This window comes from Sphaerodactylus townsendi, linkage group LG06 (assembly GCF_021028975.2).
Source record: "Sphaerodactylus townsendi isolate TG3544 linkage group LG06, MPM_Stown_v2.3, whole genome shotgun sequence".
Lineage (NCBI taxonomy): Eukaryota > Metazoa > Chordata > Lepidosauria > Squamata > Sphaerodactylidae > Sphaerodactylus > Sphaerodactylus townsendi.
The window spans coordinates 125,282,379-125,296,041 of NC_059430.1; the positions used below are offsets into that span (position 1 = coordinate 125,282,379).

Sequence of the window (13,663 nt, forward strand, 5' to 3'; positions counted from 1 at the left end):
AATTATACCACTTTTAACTTTGGTGGTTTCCCCCAAATAATCCTTGGGATTGTTGTTTATTTAGTATCCCTCTCCAAATGACAACCCTCAGGCTTCCCAGAGGCCCCTTCCGCACGTGCAGAATAATGCACTTTCAATCCACTTTCACAAGTGTTTGAAAGTGGATTTTGCTCTTCCGCAAAAACACAGCTGCAAAGTGCATTGAAAGTGGATTGAAAGTGCATTATTCTGCATGTGCGGAAGGGGCCAGCGTGAAGCATAACTGAAACAGTCAACTGCTCTTTCGTATAATTAATATCCTGCCTCTCCAAATGTGTTTGAAATGGGAAATTACTGGTATAAATTTGCCAGAAAACATTCTGTTCAGGAAGACATCTCACAGATGAGCTCAGGTCACCTGGGCCAGGTCGGACCCCTTAGGGTTGCCAACTCTGGACTGGGGAAATTCCTGCAGGTTTTGCGGGAGGAGCCCAGAAAGAGCAGAGTTTGGCGAAAAGCTCAGCAGAGTTGTGATACAAGAATCCACCCTCTGAAGCAACAATCTTATTTAGGGGAACTGATCACTGTAGTCTGGAGGTCAGTTGTAATTCTTGGAGAACTCCACCCCAGGGCCGGAGCCAGGGGGAACTGTGCCCTGGGCACGTGTGCGCCTTGTGCCCCTGCCACATCATGCCCACCCCCACCATGCCCCAGAATGCCCCTGCCACACCCTGGAAGGCCCCCACCATGCCCCCACCCCGGCACGCACCTGGTGCATCACACCCCCTGTCCCCTTGGCGCTATGCCATTGCTCCACCCCCTAACCTCAGTGATGGTGAACCTTTTCGAGACCGAGGTGCCCAAATTGCAACCCAAAACCCACTTATTTATCGCAAAGTGCCAACACCGCAATTTAACCTGAATACTGAGGTTTTAGGTTAGAAAAAATGGTTGGCTCCAAGGCGTTCGTTACTCAGGAGTAAGCTTGGTGGTAGTTGATGACTTTGCTTTGAAGCAACCATGCAACTCTTCCAATGGGTGAATCACGACCCTAGGAGGGTTTACTCAGAAGCAAGCCCCATTGCCAGCAACCAAGCTTACTCCCAGGTAAAGGATTGCACTTTAGTTCTTCGCATGAAAATTAGTGGGATTTAACAGCACTTGACAAGGTTACCTACACTGCTTCCCCAAAACTAGGTCTTGGGTTTAATGCTAACAGCGGCCCAGGCCAGCCTAGATATGTGTGGGGTGGTGGTGGGGGCAACTCTGTTTGTGTGTGCCCACAGAGAGGGCTCTGAGTGCCACCTCTGGCACCCGTGCCATAGGTTCGCCACCACTGCCCTACCTGGAGGTTGGCAGCCGAAACCTATCCATATGGGAGGGTCAAGCTTTGGGCAAAACAGATTTGGAGGGGCTGCTTTGGCGCACACCTTTGAGTGAGCAGTGGCTACTAACCGGCCTCCTTTTCTTTGGTTGGTGCAGTGCGCTCCAATAAACGAGCAAATCTGATGTTTACTGCATAATAGAGGCGATTTTATGGGGACCGTTTGGGAAGTTATTTATTCTTTCTGGAGCCAAGCAGTAAACATTTTATAGCCATTGGTTGGATCCAAGCATGGGCTTCTCACACTCTTATAATTTTCAAGATGGGTCAGGTTTAAGGTAATCGCTCCTTATATATATAGTTTTCAAACTGGGCCTGCGGATTCAGGGGGCTGGCAGAATAATGTGACCTCTAGGGTTTGGGGTTTTCTAGGAAGATGTCCTCACTCAGGTGGAACACGCTGAATCTAGAATTGTTGGATGTCCCATGCGAAGCGTGGTGGTGTCACGTGCCGTCAAATCACACTTGATTTAGGGCGACCCCATCAAGTTTTTAGGGCAAGAGATGTTCCGAGGTGGAACCTATTACCTGCCTCCGTGTGGACTGAGAGAGTTCTGAAAAAACTGTGACTGGTCCAAGGTCACCCAACTGACTTCATGGGGAGGAGTGAGGAATCGAACCCGGTTCTCCAGGTTAGAACTGCTCTTAACCACTATGCCATGCTGGCTCTTGTACCCATGCAAAGTACAAAGTATGAAAAAGAAGAGGATACACCAAGACAAGAGTAAAGGCAGAGAAGGGAAATATTTTACTGGATTGCACAATCACCCAATTCAATATTTCCCTCACCACCGTTGTTTTCCTTCAGAGCTAAGTACAAACAACAACCCTGCAGAGAGGGGTCATTTCAGCCTTCAGGCCCCAGCACATATCTGGGCCTTGCAGCCCCTTAGAACCAGCCTTGGGCCCACATCAAGAGAAAACGTTCCTACTGTGTTCCTTGGTTCTCCCTGCATGTTTGGTATTGCTGATAATGTACGTTAGCAGAACTAATCTTGAAGCAGAAGTAATTTTTCTCTCCAGGACTGGGTATTCCTGACTCGCTTCTGCTTCCTGTCTGACTATGGGCGCTTGGACTTCCGATTCCGCTACCCTGAGGTACGTCTGTCTATTAGTCACCTATTTTAAAAGCCAGATTTTTTTTTTGACTACGAAATATTTCCCCAGCTCTGGGTGATTCGGCTCCTACCTTAACCACCACTTCTCTGTTTCTCTTCGAAGGCTAAATGCTGTGAGAACATCCTCCTTTATTTCGACGACCCTTCTCAGTGGCCAGCGGTCTATAAAAAGGGAAATAAGGTCAGTTTTCAGGGGCCACGCAGCTGGAGCGGATCCCACCTCGCTCTCTTTCAAGGGCTGTGTGGCTTTATCTGCGCCGTTCCAAACAAAGATGGCTGTCAGAAACGGCTGCTCCCAGCTGTCGTCTCCTTTCCCCTCTCAGGTCCATCCCCACCCAAGAGCCACAGTGGTGTGAGATGCTCCTTTTCTTGTTGCCTCAGGTGTCTTGAAAAGCAGCTCATTGCATTTCAAGTTGCCCTGGGAACCAGGACAAAAGCAGTGCTGGCTGCATCCATTTCAGGCAGAGGTGTTTGGCTTCTGGACAGGTGTCAAACTCGCGGCCCTCCGTGCTGGCAGGGGATGATGGGAACTGTAGTCCATAACATCTGGAGGGCTGCGAGTTTGACACCTATGGTCTGGGCCATCCAGGTCCGGGCACTCAAGACTGTTCAGCTGGGTTTCCCTCCAAGAATGCCTTAGGACAGTGATGGCGAACCTTTTCGAGACCGAGTGCCCAAACTGCAACCCAAAACCCACTTATTTATCACAAAGGGCCAACACAGCAATTTAACCTGAATACTGAGGTTTTAGTTTAGAAAAACCGGTTGGCTCTGAGGCACGCGTTACTCAGGAGTAAGCTTAGTGAAGCAACCGTGCAACGCTTCAAATGGGTGAATCATGATCCTAGGAGGGTTTACTCAGAAGCAAGCCCCATTGCCAGCAACTGAGCTTACTCCCAGGTAAGGGATTATGCCCAGGCCATAGGTTCGCCATCACTGCCTTAGGATTTTACTCAAGTTTATTCAGCTGGGCTCACCTCCAAGAACACATTAGGATTTTACTTGTTTTACACCAGACAGAATGTTGGCCCTTCCCCAGATAATCTTTTGTCGTTTGTTGAGGGTGCTGCTAAGAATTTTTTTGTTATGCTGTCCCAGAAAAAGATGTTAGCCAGGTCAGTTGAGGTGCAGCTGTTGAGAAAATTGTATACTTCTGCATTAGAATATAGTTCTGAACAAAATAACGAGAATTATTCATTAGTCAAAACCATTATTTTGGGCATTACTGAACATGGTACTTTGATATGAGAGCATTTGTAGTTCACTGGATGACTATCAAATGGATGTGGGGGGAACAGGGCTAGGTAGGCACTGGAATCCAGACTGAGAATTCTACAACAAAGAAGGTCCGGCATATTGAGTTCTGTGGTGGAGGAATATACAACCTGCTAACATCTTTTTCTGAGATGGACTATAGTTTGTACCCTCTTTCTGTTGTTAAATTGAGACATCCTTGCATCCTCCATTTCAAACCCAAAATTACTACAACACAATCCCTTCCTTGATTGATTCAACAATTAATACAGTTCTTTTACTGCCTAATGAAATTTAAATTAGTTTTTTGAACCTGTCATAGCTTCCTCCAAAGACTCATGGGAGTTGTAAGTTGGTAAGGGGTGCTGAGAATTTTCTGCTAAAGCCTCTTCGCACCTTTTCTTAAAACATAGTTCCTGTTTTCTGTTCCTTGGGTGTTATACTAGTTAAAGTCAGCAATGTAGAAATACTGAGTCTCATCTCATCTGTAAACTCCCTTGATAACCCTCGCACAGGGCTAATAATGTTGACATACCAGACAAGAATTGCTGGAATAATTTAAGAAAAGCAGTTCACAAATACCTAAATAGAATTATGCGCCTATGGATAAAACAGTGAAATAATGTAAGCAGGTTAATTATTATTATTTTTTTGCTAGCAGTTTGTTCTTCTACTGAACAATCGGGTAGGAAAAGAAACCTTCAAATTTCAAAGAACCAAGAGGCTGGGGTTTAAGCCAGAACTGGCCGGGCTGAATAACCACAATTTATTCAGCACAGAGAAACGCTGGAAGAAAACATGAGCAGGAGCTAACCGAGCTGCAACAAATTTGCATGTTTTCTGCTGCACGTAATTGACATAATTTCCATGATTATAGCTGATGTCAGGGAGCAGCTGGATCTCTTTCTTGTGTGATGTAATTTCGTGCGCTTTCTGGTGTGAGATTAGATGCAGCAGTTCCGCAGATCTGAGCATCAACGACCGGCTTTGGGTTGTTACGGCTCAGTGCCGGAAGTGTTTGCTCACAAATGTTTTGCTATGCCAGAGAAGTCAATCTAGGTTCTGAGCAGGCAAAGCAACCCTCCCACCAGAGGGGTGGGCAATTACTGCAGGAGGCGTGGATCCATCCCTCTACTCAGTGGTGGGATCCAAACATTTTAGTAACAGGTTTCCATGGTGGTGGGATTCAAACTGTGGCGTAGCGCCAATGGGGCTGGGTGGGGCACAATAGGGGCATGGGCGGGCATTCCGGGGGCAGGGCATTCCTGGGCGGGGCTGTGGCAAGGATGCAGCCGCTGCGCCAGTCCTTGGGCAGGAAACGAATGCACGCAGGCGCAGGCTGCCACGCACGCCGGTGCACCTCCTGCTAGACTGCTTCAAGGTCTGCGCGCTACTGCTGAGAGGAGGGGTGTAACTAAGGCAAATATCACGTGGCAAAATCACCAATTAGTAACCCCCTCTCCGCACACACAAATAATTAGTAACCTACTCTTGGGAACCTGTGAGAACCTGCTGGATCCCACCTCTGCCTGTACTTCTTGCTCTTGGCAAAACTTAGGAGACCATCTTCAGGTCCAGAGCTCAGTGAGTGGACTTGCCTGTAATTGGGGATCATGGTCTATTCCCAAGAATGAGCTACTGTGCCCAGATAATCCATTCATGTCTTCTTTTTTTAGACCAATGTGCTCGCTTGCTGGACCTGCAGCCTGTTGTATCTCTGAATGAGTTATTGCTCTAGCCTCCACGGGGAAAGAATAATTCTTCCTGTCTGTGCACCAGATGGGGTCAGAGCATACACTCGGCCCTGAGGCAAAGATGCACTGGAATTATCCTTCCTGAGAGGAGGCTGCCCTGTTGAATCTCTGCATGAGTCACTGCCTCCTTTCAGTCAGGAGGATCTCCTACAATAAAGATTCATACAGCAGCACAGGAGGTGGGGTTTCCTTCAGGGGAGATAATATTAATTCTTTCATGCTCAAAAGGTTCTTATCCTTCCCACCTGCCAGAGCAAACAACCGCTTCAGGGAGTCAATTAAAAAGGATTAAAACTTCTTCCTATGATACACTGCCTTCATGTAATTCCCCTTGCCCCAGATCGTTTTAAATAAAATTCAGTCACATCTGGGTTTTTGTCCTGAAACACTGGCTCATTCCGCACATGCAGAATAATGCACTTTCAAACTGCTTTCAGTGCTCTTTGAAGCTGTGCGGAATAGCAAAATCCACTTGCAAACAGTTGGGAAAGTGGTTTGAAAACGCATTATTTTGCGTGTGCGGAAGGGGCCAAAGATCCAATTTTAATTCAGGATCAATTCCTGGCAAGAATATAGGGATTCTCTTTGCATTTGGTTCCTTTTGACTGAGGTTTCATCGCCAGCTCTCCTTCTTGTTTAGGATTGTTTGATGAAGGAGTCCGTAATCCACCCTGAGAATAACCAGGTGATCAACCTCACAACCCAGTATGCCTGGTCAGGATGCCAGGTAAGTGACTTAATTACCCAGCTCTTCAAGCTCTCCCCACCTCCCGCCTCCTCTCACCATTCTGCACCCCCCCCTTCTTTATTGTATTCAGTGGCAGAATAAAATTGCTCCAAAGACGTGGCTGGGTGACCAGCTCAGGTGCAGCCAGCAAAAAAGTGACCTACTGTGACCTGGAAAGCAAAATCCAGTACTTCAAAAAGCAAAATTCTTGAAAAGGGGTTAAAGCAGGTCACATGTGTAGTGGCAATGGGGACAGCTGGGGCGGCTTGTCCCGGGCGCCGCCATTGCCGTCAGGTGTTGGGGGTGGGGGCGTTTCAGGACGGAGTGGGGGCGGAGTGGGGATGGGAATGAGGACGCGGGCAGTTCATGCCCCAGGCGCAATTCCCCCTCCCTTCGTCACTGAAGCAGGTCATGCTGGACTCTTTCTCCCTGCCCACTGGCAGGTTTACCAGTGTGGGAGTGTACAGGTTAATCTGAATTTCCCAGATAAGCCTCCACAGCTCAAGCGGCAGAGCGGGGAATCAAACCCGGTTCCTCCAGATCAGAGTGCACCTGCTCCTAGCCATGCTCTTAGCCACTACACCACTGCTGCTCCCTAGGAGGAGGGTTGTCTCCAGGCGCTATTTCCCCCCGATACACCTCTGGAGAAGGCATTTAGAACAAGCGTTGTTGCTCATTTCTGTATCGCTTTTCTGCATTCTCTCGCTCAGCTGGTGACTGAGAGCTCCGTAAGGTACCTGAGCTGTGCCAGTGGCCGGAGCTTCCGCTCAGTCCGTGAGCGCTGGTGGTACGTGGCCCTCAGCAAGTGTGGGGTGAGTCTCTTCCTTTCCTCCTGCCTTTATTGACCCCTTTGGAACTGCCTTCCACAAGGTTTTGGCGACCTTTGTTCCCTCTTCCCACAGGGTGACGGGCTGGAACTGGAGTACGAGATGATCCTGACTAACGGGAAATCTTTCTGGACGCGTCACTTTTCAGCTGATGAGTTTGGTAAGTTCCTGGCTAAGGCAGGTGCCGGGTTTGCGCGTGATGGCATGCCAACAGAAAAAGGGTCAAAAAGTTTACCTCGATACCAGAGGAAAGAACCAAAAGGTTAAGGTAAAATAGGGCTTTTTAAATTGCTATGTAGCCAAAATACAAATGTTTTATTCAAAGTACAGTGGAACCTCGCTTTTCGTTGGTAATCCGCCCGAAAAGAATCGATGAAAACCGAAACCGATGAAAACCAAGGCAAACTTTTCCCTAGGAATCAATGTAAATCCAATTAATCCATTCTAGGCACTCCAAAAAACATATCAAAAACAGATTTTTTGGTGAATAAACATAGTATTTAATGCTGAAAACAGTCACAAACAATAATGCTAGGACCAGCTTCAGAGCCAGTGGACCAACGTCGCACCAGAAAGCTGTCCAAAGAAGTCTGTTTCTGACGCCTCTTTAAGATTTGTCTGAAATGGGGCAAGACATTGTCATTAAACAAGTTGCAGACATGGCTTGCAACAGCTTTGTCCGGGTGATTTTTCTCCACAAACCCCTGCACCTTACCACAAATTGATGAAAACCGAGGCAAATCGATGAAAACTGAGACCGAGGTGGTTTCCCATTGCCTGCCTCCACTTCATGCCCCAGGTATTCCTTGGAGGTTTCCCATCTAAAAACTTCCCAGGGTCAAGGCTGAGAGTATGTGACTTGCCCAAGGTCACCCAGCAAGTTCCCAGGGCACAGAGGGGATTCGAACCAGGGCTTTACAGATCCCAGTCTGACAACTTAACCACTACGGCACACTGGCTCCTGTGCTAATGGGAGAGGCAACAAACCAGCAGTAAGGGAGACGTTGTGACTCTGGCAAAGAGTGCAAGAGATTCCTTGGGCAACTCTGCCTTCTCCGTGGTCGTTTCCCCACTTACCTCGACCAAAGGTTGCTGCGCGCTACTCCCAGCGTGCGTCATTTCTGGCGCGCTCCCGGGCTTCCCCAGAGCGCGGGGTCATCAAAAGGCACCGTTTCGAGGAGTGCCAGGAATGTCGCGCTCTGAGGGGGCACGACAGCAGCAGCGTCGGGGCGGCTGCGTTGTCGCTGCCCCTGTAGTGGGGAGTGCCGGGGGACCCCGCGCTACTTGGGGAGAGTAGCGCGCAGCAGCAGGTAAGTGGGGAAACGACCCATGTGCTCTGGTGGGGAAAGGACCAAAGGTTTGCACAGGATTCTGCCTTAAACAGGTTGAACAGGTGGCAAAGAAGCAGCTGGCAATGCTAGTCCCTCATTGGCTCAAGATGTCGCAGCGCCCTCTTTGATTCTGCAGGGGCCGTGCCCACTTTCACAGGTGAACGTTTCTCCAGCAGAATTCTTTTTTCCTGCCATTCTCAGGCATCCTGGAGACGGACATCACTTTCCTGCTGATCTTCATCCTGATCCTCGTCATTTCTTGCTACTTTGGCTGTGAGTGTTCAAGGGTTCCCAGTGCTGAAACAGGGGTGTTTGGGGTGACAACCATCGCTGGATAAATGATATACTGCTGCACAGTGGGGGTACCTTTCTCATGGAAACAGGAAGTCTTCTTTTTAAAAAAAAATGCTTAAAACCCTTATGGGATTGAGAATGAGGTCCAGTGTGTGGGATATGCAAAGGAGCCAACATGATCTGCAACCCTTTTCTAGGGAATGGGAAGTTATATGAAGGGCCCAATACATTGAGGTTTCATGCATTTCAGAGAGGGAGGGAGGGACAGAGGGAGGGAGGGAGGGAGGGAAAGGGGAAGGAGAAAAAGAGGGAGGGATAGAGATGAAGAGGGAGGGAGAAAGAAAGAAAGAAAGAAAGAGTGATAAGAGGGAGAGAGAGGAAAAGATAGATGGAGAAAGGAGGGAGGGGAAGAGGGAGAAAGAGAGAGGGGGAAGGAGGGAGAGAAAGGGGAAGGGAGAGATGGAGAGAGGGGAGGGAGAAAGAGAGAGGGAAAGAGAGAGGGAGAAAGAGAGAGGGGGAAGGAGGGAGAGAAAGGGGAAGGGAGAGATGGAGAGAGAGGGGAGGGAGAAAGAGAGAGGGAAGGATAGAGAGGAAGAGGGAGGGAGAGAGAGGGGGAAGGAGGGAGAGAAAGGGGAAGGGAGAGATGGAGAGAGAGGGGAGGGAGAAAGAGAGAGGGAAGGATAGAGAGGAAGAGGGAGGAAGAGAGAGGGGGAAGGAGGGAGAGAAAGGGGAAGGGAGAGATGGAGAGAGGGGAGGGAGAAAGAGAGAGGGAAAGAGAGAGAGGAAGAGAGAAAGAAAGAGCAATAAAGAAGGAGAGGGAGGGAGGGAAGAAAGGAGGGGAAGAGGGAGAAACAGAGGAAGAAAAGAAGAGAGGAAGAGAGAAAGAAAGAGCAATAAAGAAGGAGAGGGAGGGAGGGAAGAAAGGAGGGGAAGAGGGGGAAACAGAGGAAGAAAAGACAGAGAGGGAGGGGAAGGGAGAAAGAGAGAGGGAGGGATAGAGAGGGAGAGGGAGGGAGAAAAAGAGAGATGGAGAGAGAGAGAGAGAGAGACAGTTTTTCCTCCAAGTATTTTTGTCTCTTGCAGTTCTGTTGAAGGGACGTCAGCTCCTTCACACCACGTACAAGATGTTTATGACGGCGGCTGGTGTGGAAGGTATGTCTGGGCAGGGAGGAGCCATCCTTGTTAGGAAAGGGACCTGTGAAGTCGCTGGGTCGTTTGGTTCAGCTTGGGGTCAAACCTCTGCCACAGAGGAAATGTGTGTTCAGCCCCCTCTATTAATCATACAAATCACCTGGATCAGCATGTATTTGCATTTTTTGCATGGTTTATTTTGCTGGTTGCAGGGAAAGGCATAGAGCAGACCTGGGCATTATACGGCCCGCGGGCCACATCCGGCCCGCCGGATGACCCTGACTGGCCCATATGACAGACCTGGCCCTGGCCTAAGAGGACCTGTTTAGAACCACGCTGCTCATTCTTCCTTTAACCCGGGCCAACCCCTCCTCACCTTGCCACCGCACCGGAAAAGAAGCTCTGAGAAAGCGCCACTCCCCTCGTGCAGTAACTTCTGGGCGTTCCTTTTGCGCTTTCTCCCGCAGAAGCGGGTTGCCTTTGGCTGCCTGCTTCTGCTTGGTCTTTCAACACCTCGCCCGCCCAGCCCCGCCTTAACTGGGGAGCGAGGCTTTTGAAAGTTCCTTCCTGCAAGAAGCCGGTTGCCTTGGCTGCCGGCTTCTCTTGAGCTTTCAAAACGCCTCTCAAAGCTTTCTCGCCCCCTGCCTTGCTGGGGGAGCGCGAAGGCCTTTGGCTTGAAAACCGGCAGCCAAGGCAACCGGTTTCTGCAGGGCTTTCAATAACCTGTCGATGAAAAAAAGTAGGTCAAGGGACTTAAGTCTCCCCACTTGCTTGATTGTCACAGTGGACAACTATGCAGGTAGGTTAAGCCTGTGATGCTTTGTGCCAAATAGTGTTGTATGCAGAACTGTTGCCACTGATTCCAAGTTGATCTGTGCGCCTGTCTGTCACTTATCAGCCCCTGTTATGCAGAATTGAGTTCAGCCTTTTGGCCCTTCCCTCCACAATATTTTCTGTTTCTTATGCGGCCCCATGGAAAAAATAATTGCCCACCCCTGGCATAGAGTGACCCATCGTACTATTCTCTGTACCTGTTCTCTGAGTCTTTCCTTTCCCAAGTTTCGGAGAACACAATGAGAGAAGATTGTTGCTCTCTGTCACAGAGACTTCTAGGAGTTGCACCTTGGCGACAGGGTTTAGGATTCCTCTTAATACCCCCACAACACTGCAGAATGGCTTTTGGAAAAAATGCGGGATTCTGCATCCAGTACTAAATTCTGTCCTGTGGATTTATCGGATTTATAAAAGTCTGTGTATTGGCAAAACACTTAGTGCTAATTTATTATAGCTCTGTGATTCATGTTTTTGATTTTTTTACAAACTGCTTTGGCAAGGAGGAGAGGGAAAGAGGGGAAAGAAAGGAATTGGGTGGGAGAGTTTGCTGGAGGTTGCATTTTAACTGCATTGGGCCTTTTTATTACACACGCACCCACCCATAGAGTTCTGAGGGTGGCTTACAATAATGAATATACCATTAAGCCCAAATGAGTCTTGGGGCGTTTCCACACAGCGCATTGCCAGCAGAGCTCGACTTGGGTCCAGCCCGGGTTGTCCGCACTGGCACAGATGTCGACGCAAGTCAGAGACTCCTTCGACTCGCCTAAGCCGGGTCTTCTCGATCTGCGCTGTAACCTAGTACTTTTCGATGAAGTTGTGTTGACCTCATGCTTTCGCAGACTGACTGTTGAGCCCAACTTGACTCGGCTTGGCACTCCAGCCAATCGCTTCATTCCTTTTTCTGGCCAATCAGGGCTTACTGTCCTATAGACCAATCACAGCGCGTTATCGCCCAGCCAATTATAACCGGCCATGCAGAGCATGTGTGGAGCCTGAAACTCGGGGCGCTGAAAAGCGAAATCCATAAAGGGACCAGTTGCTCGTGTCGCGCACGAAGCATTGTCCCGGCAACCAAATCCACGTCGCCCAAATGTACCTGCCTATTGTGTCTCAGCCAATCACTAGCGCTTGCTGGCTAGATCCCTCCCTCCCCTTACAGGAGGGATGTTCGAAGGGGGTGGTCGCCAAGTCACCATTTCGCTGTTTCGTGCTCCCAGCTTGCGGAACCACAATGGATCCCCCTTTTGAGTCCACAGCATCCTCCTCCGACAGTGGGTCAGGTAGCCGAGGGGTGGGGAGAGGTGTGTCATGGAGGGATCGTGAGACAAGGGACTTGACTGAAATCTGGGGTGAGCTTGAGCTACACAGTAGAATTTAAAAATGCCAGCGCAACATCCATCTTTTTGAAATGGTCGCGACAGAGATGCGCGAGAGGGGCCACAAAAGGTCACCTCTTGAGTGCAGAAATAAATTTAAGGCACTCAAAAGGGATTATAAGAGGGTTGTTGACGGTTCACCAGCCTGCTTGTGAGGAAGCCCATAAAGTCCCACCTTCGTGACGGTGTTGCAAAGTTCATCCAACATCCAAATGTTCTTTTTTCTTTCTTCAGTGCTCAGCCTAATGTTTTTTTGCATATACTGGGGCCAGTACGCAAGTGATGGTATTGGTAACAGCAGCCTCAAAATCCTGGGTAAGTATCAGTGAAAATCTTACCCCTCTGACAGGTGCCATTTTGTCTAGTCCAGGGTTCTGCAGCTCTCCAGATGTTCATGGACGAAAAATCCCATCAGCCCCTGCCAGCATGGCCATGAACATCTGGAGAGCTGCAGGTTGCAGAACCCTGGACTAGTAGCATAGCGTGATGTGGTTAGAATGTGTTGTGGTATAGTGATTGGGTATGTGGGGTTCTCCCATTTTATCCTCATAATGGTTTTGTTGGTGGGGGTGGGGGTCTAATGTGTGTCTCTCAGCCTAACTTAAGGGCATCCATTTAAATTTTTATGTCAGAATAGGAAATTGGGCCCAATTCTGTTTAGTGTCACAGAATTTGAACCAACAATGCCAGCTGAGCGGGGGGGGGGGGCGGGTTGCACTTTCCCCGCTTTTGGAAACTGCAGGGATTATCAGATCTGTGGCGCAGTGAGTTTGGGAGGGGGAAAAAACCTGTGTGCAACAAAAAAGCTGCACCGAAGGGAATGTTTGCTCACCATGGGGAAGACAGCAAGTGCATAATAGGCCTTTGTCTCTCTCTAGCCAAGCTCCTCTTCTCTGTCAGTTTCCTGATCTTCCTTCTGATGCTCATCCTACTGGGAAAAGGATTCACTGTCACCAGGTACCAGGACAGCTGAAGGGGGACAGATCTTTTGGTGGGATGGGGCTTTTTTTTTTGCTGGGTTGTAAGGTGACCAGATTTTCACCTTTTTAAAGCGAAATGCGTGTGCGCCCGCAGCTGCAGGAGCACACTGCCTTATGGGACGCTCCCTGGTTTCCCGCCCTGTCACAGGGCGGGAAGGGGAGGGCCCCAGAAGGCAGTGTGGCAGCCTTCCAAAAATCAGGAAATTTTAAAAACCCCGTGGGACGCGGGACAAATTGCTTAAAAGCGGGACTGTCCCGCCAAAAGCGGGTCGTCTGGTCACTATGCATTGTAGAGCAGAGAATGATGACAGAGAGCCAGAAGGTCTGTAGTTGACTAATTGTGTATTACCTGCAGTCTTGCGCAGTTGTATCCCCATGGCATTTTTTTAAGCGCAAAACCAGCTTTGGAAGAGGGGGATTTTGAGTGGAGAAACAGCAGGAAGAAACGGGCACGGTTAACTCTTTCCCTCCCTCTGTTCCTCTGCTGGGAATCACCCCCTGGGCGCTCCCCTGCTCCCTTTCAAGACTCCAAAGGCTCGTTTGCTGGTGTCGGAATTCCTTTCAGAACTCTGCCAGGCAATTTAGAGGAGAGAGTGGGCAAGCGTGAGAGTTCAGGTCTCCCCTCGGGCGCTTCTCAACTTTAAGCAGCCCTTTTCTCCAGAGCTGTTTTC

General features: G+C 49.3%; 1 protein-coding gene across 3 annotated transcripts in view; it reads left to right on the plus strand.

Annotated features, from left to right (window-relative positions):
- TMEM145 (transmembrane protein 145) overlaps positions 1 to 13,663 on the plus strand; it is a 38,904-nt gene that overhangs the window by 9,665 nt on the left and 15,576 nt on the right. For all 3 annotated transcript variants that reach the window (XM_048499456.1, XM_048499455.1, XM_048499454.1), the window contains exons 2-10: positions 2,387 to 2,461; positions 2,585 to 2,662; positions 6,130 to 6,216; positions 6,927 to 7,028; positions 7,119 to 7,203; positions 8,576 to 8,647; positions 9,752 to 9,820; positions 12,247 to 12,327; positions 12,891 to 12,969. In XM_048499456.1, coding sequence (XP_048355413.1) covers positions 2,387 to 2,461; positions 2,585 to 2,662; positions 6,130 to 6,216; positions 6,927 to 7,028; positions 7,119 to 7,203; positions 8,576 to 8,647; positions 9,752 to 9,820; positions 12,247 to 12,327; positions 12,891 to 12,969 — 728 coding nt within the window. The remainder of the gene's footprint in view (positions 1 to 2,386; positions 2,462 to 2,584; positions 2,663 to 6,129; positions 6,217 to 6,926; positions 7,029 to 7,118; positions 7,204 to 8,575; positions 8,648 to 9,751; positions 9,821 to 12,246; positions 12,328 to 12,890; positions 12,970 to 13,663) is intronic.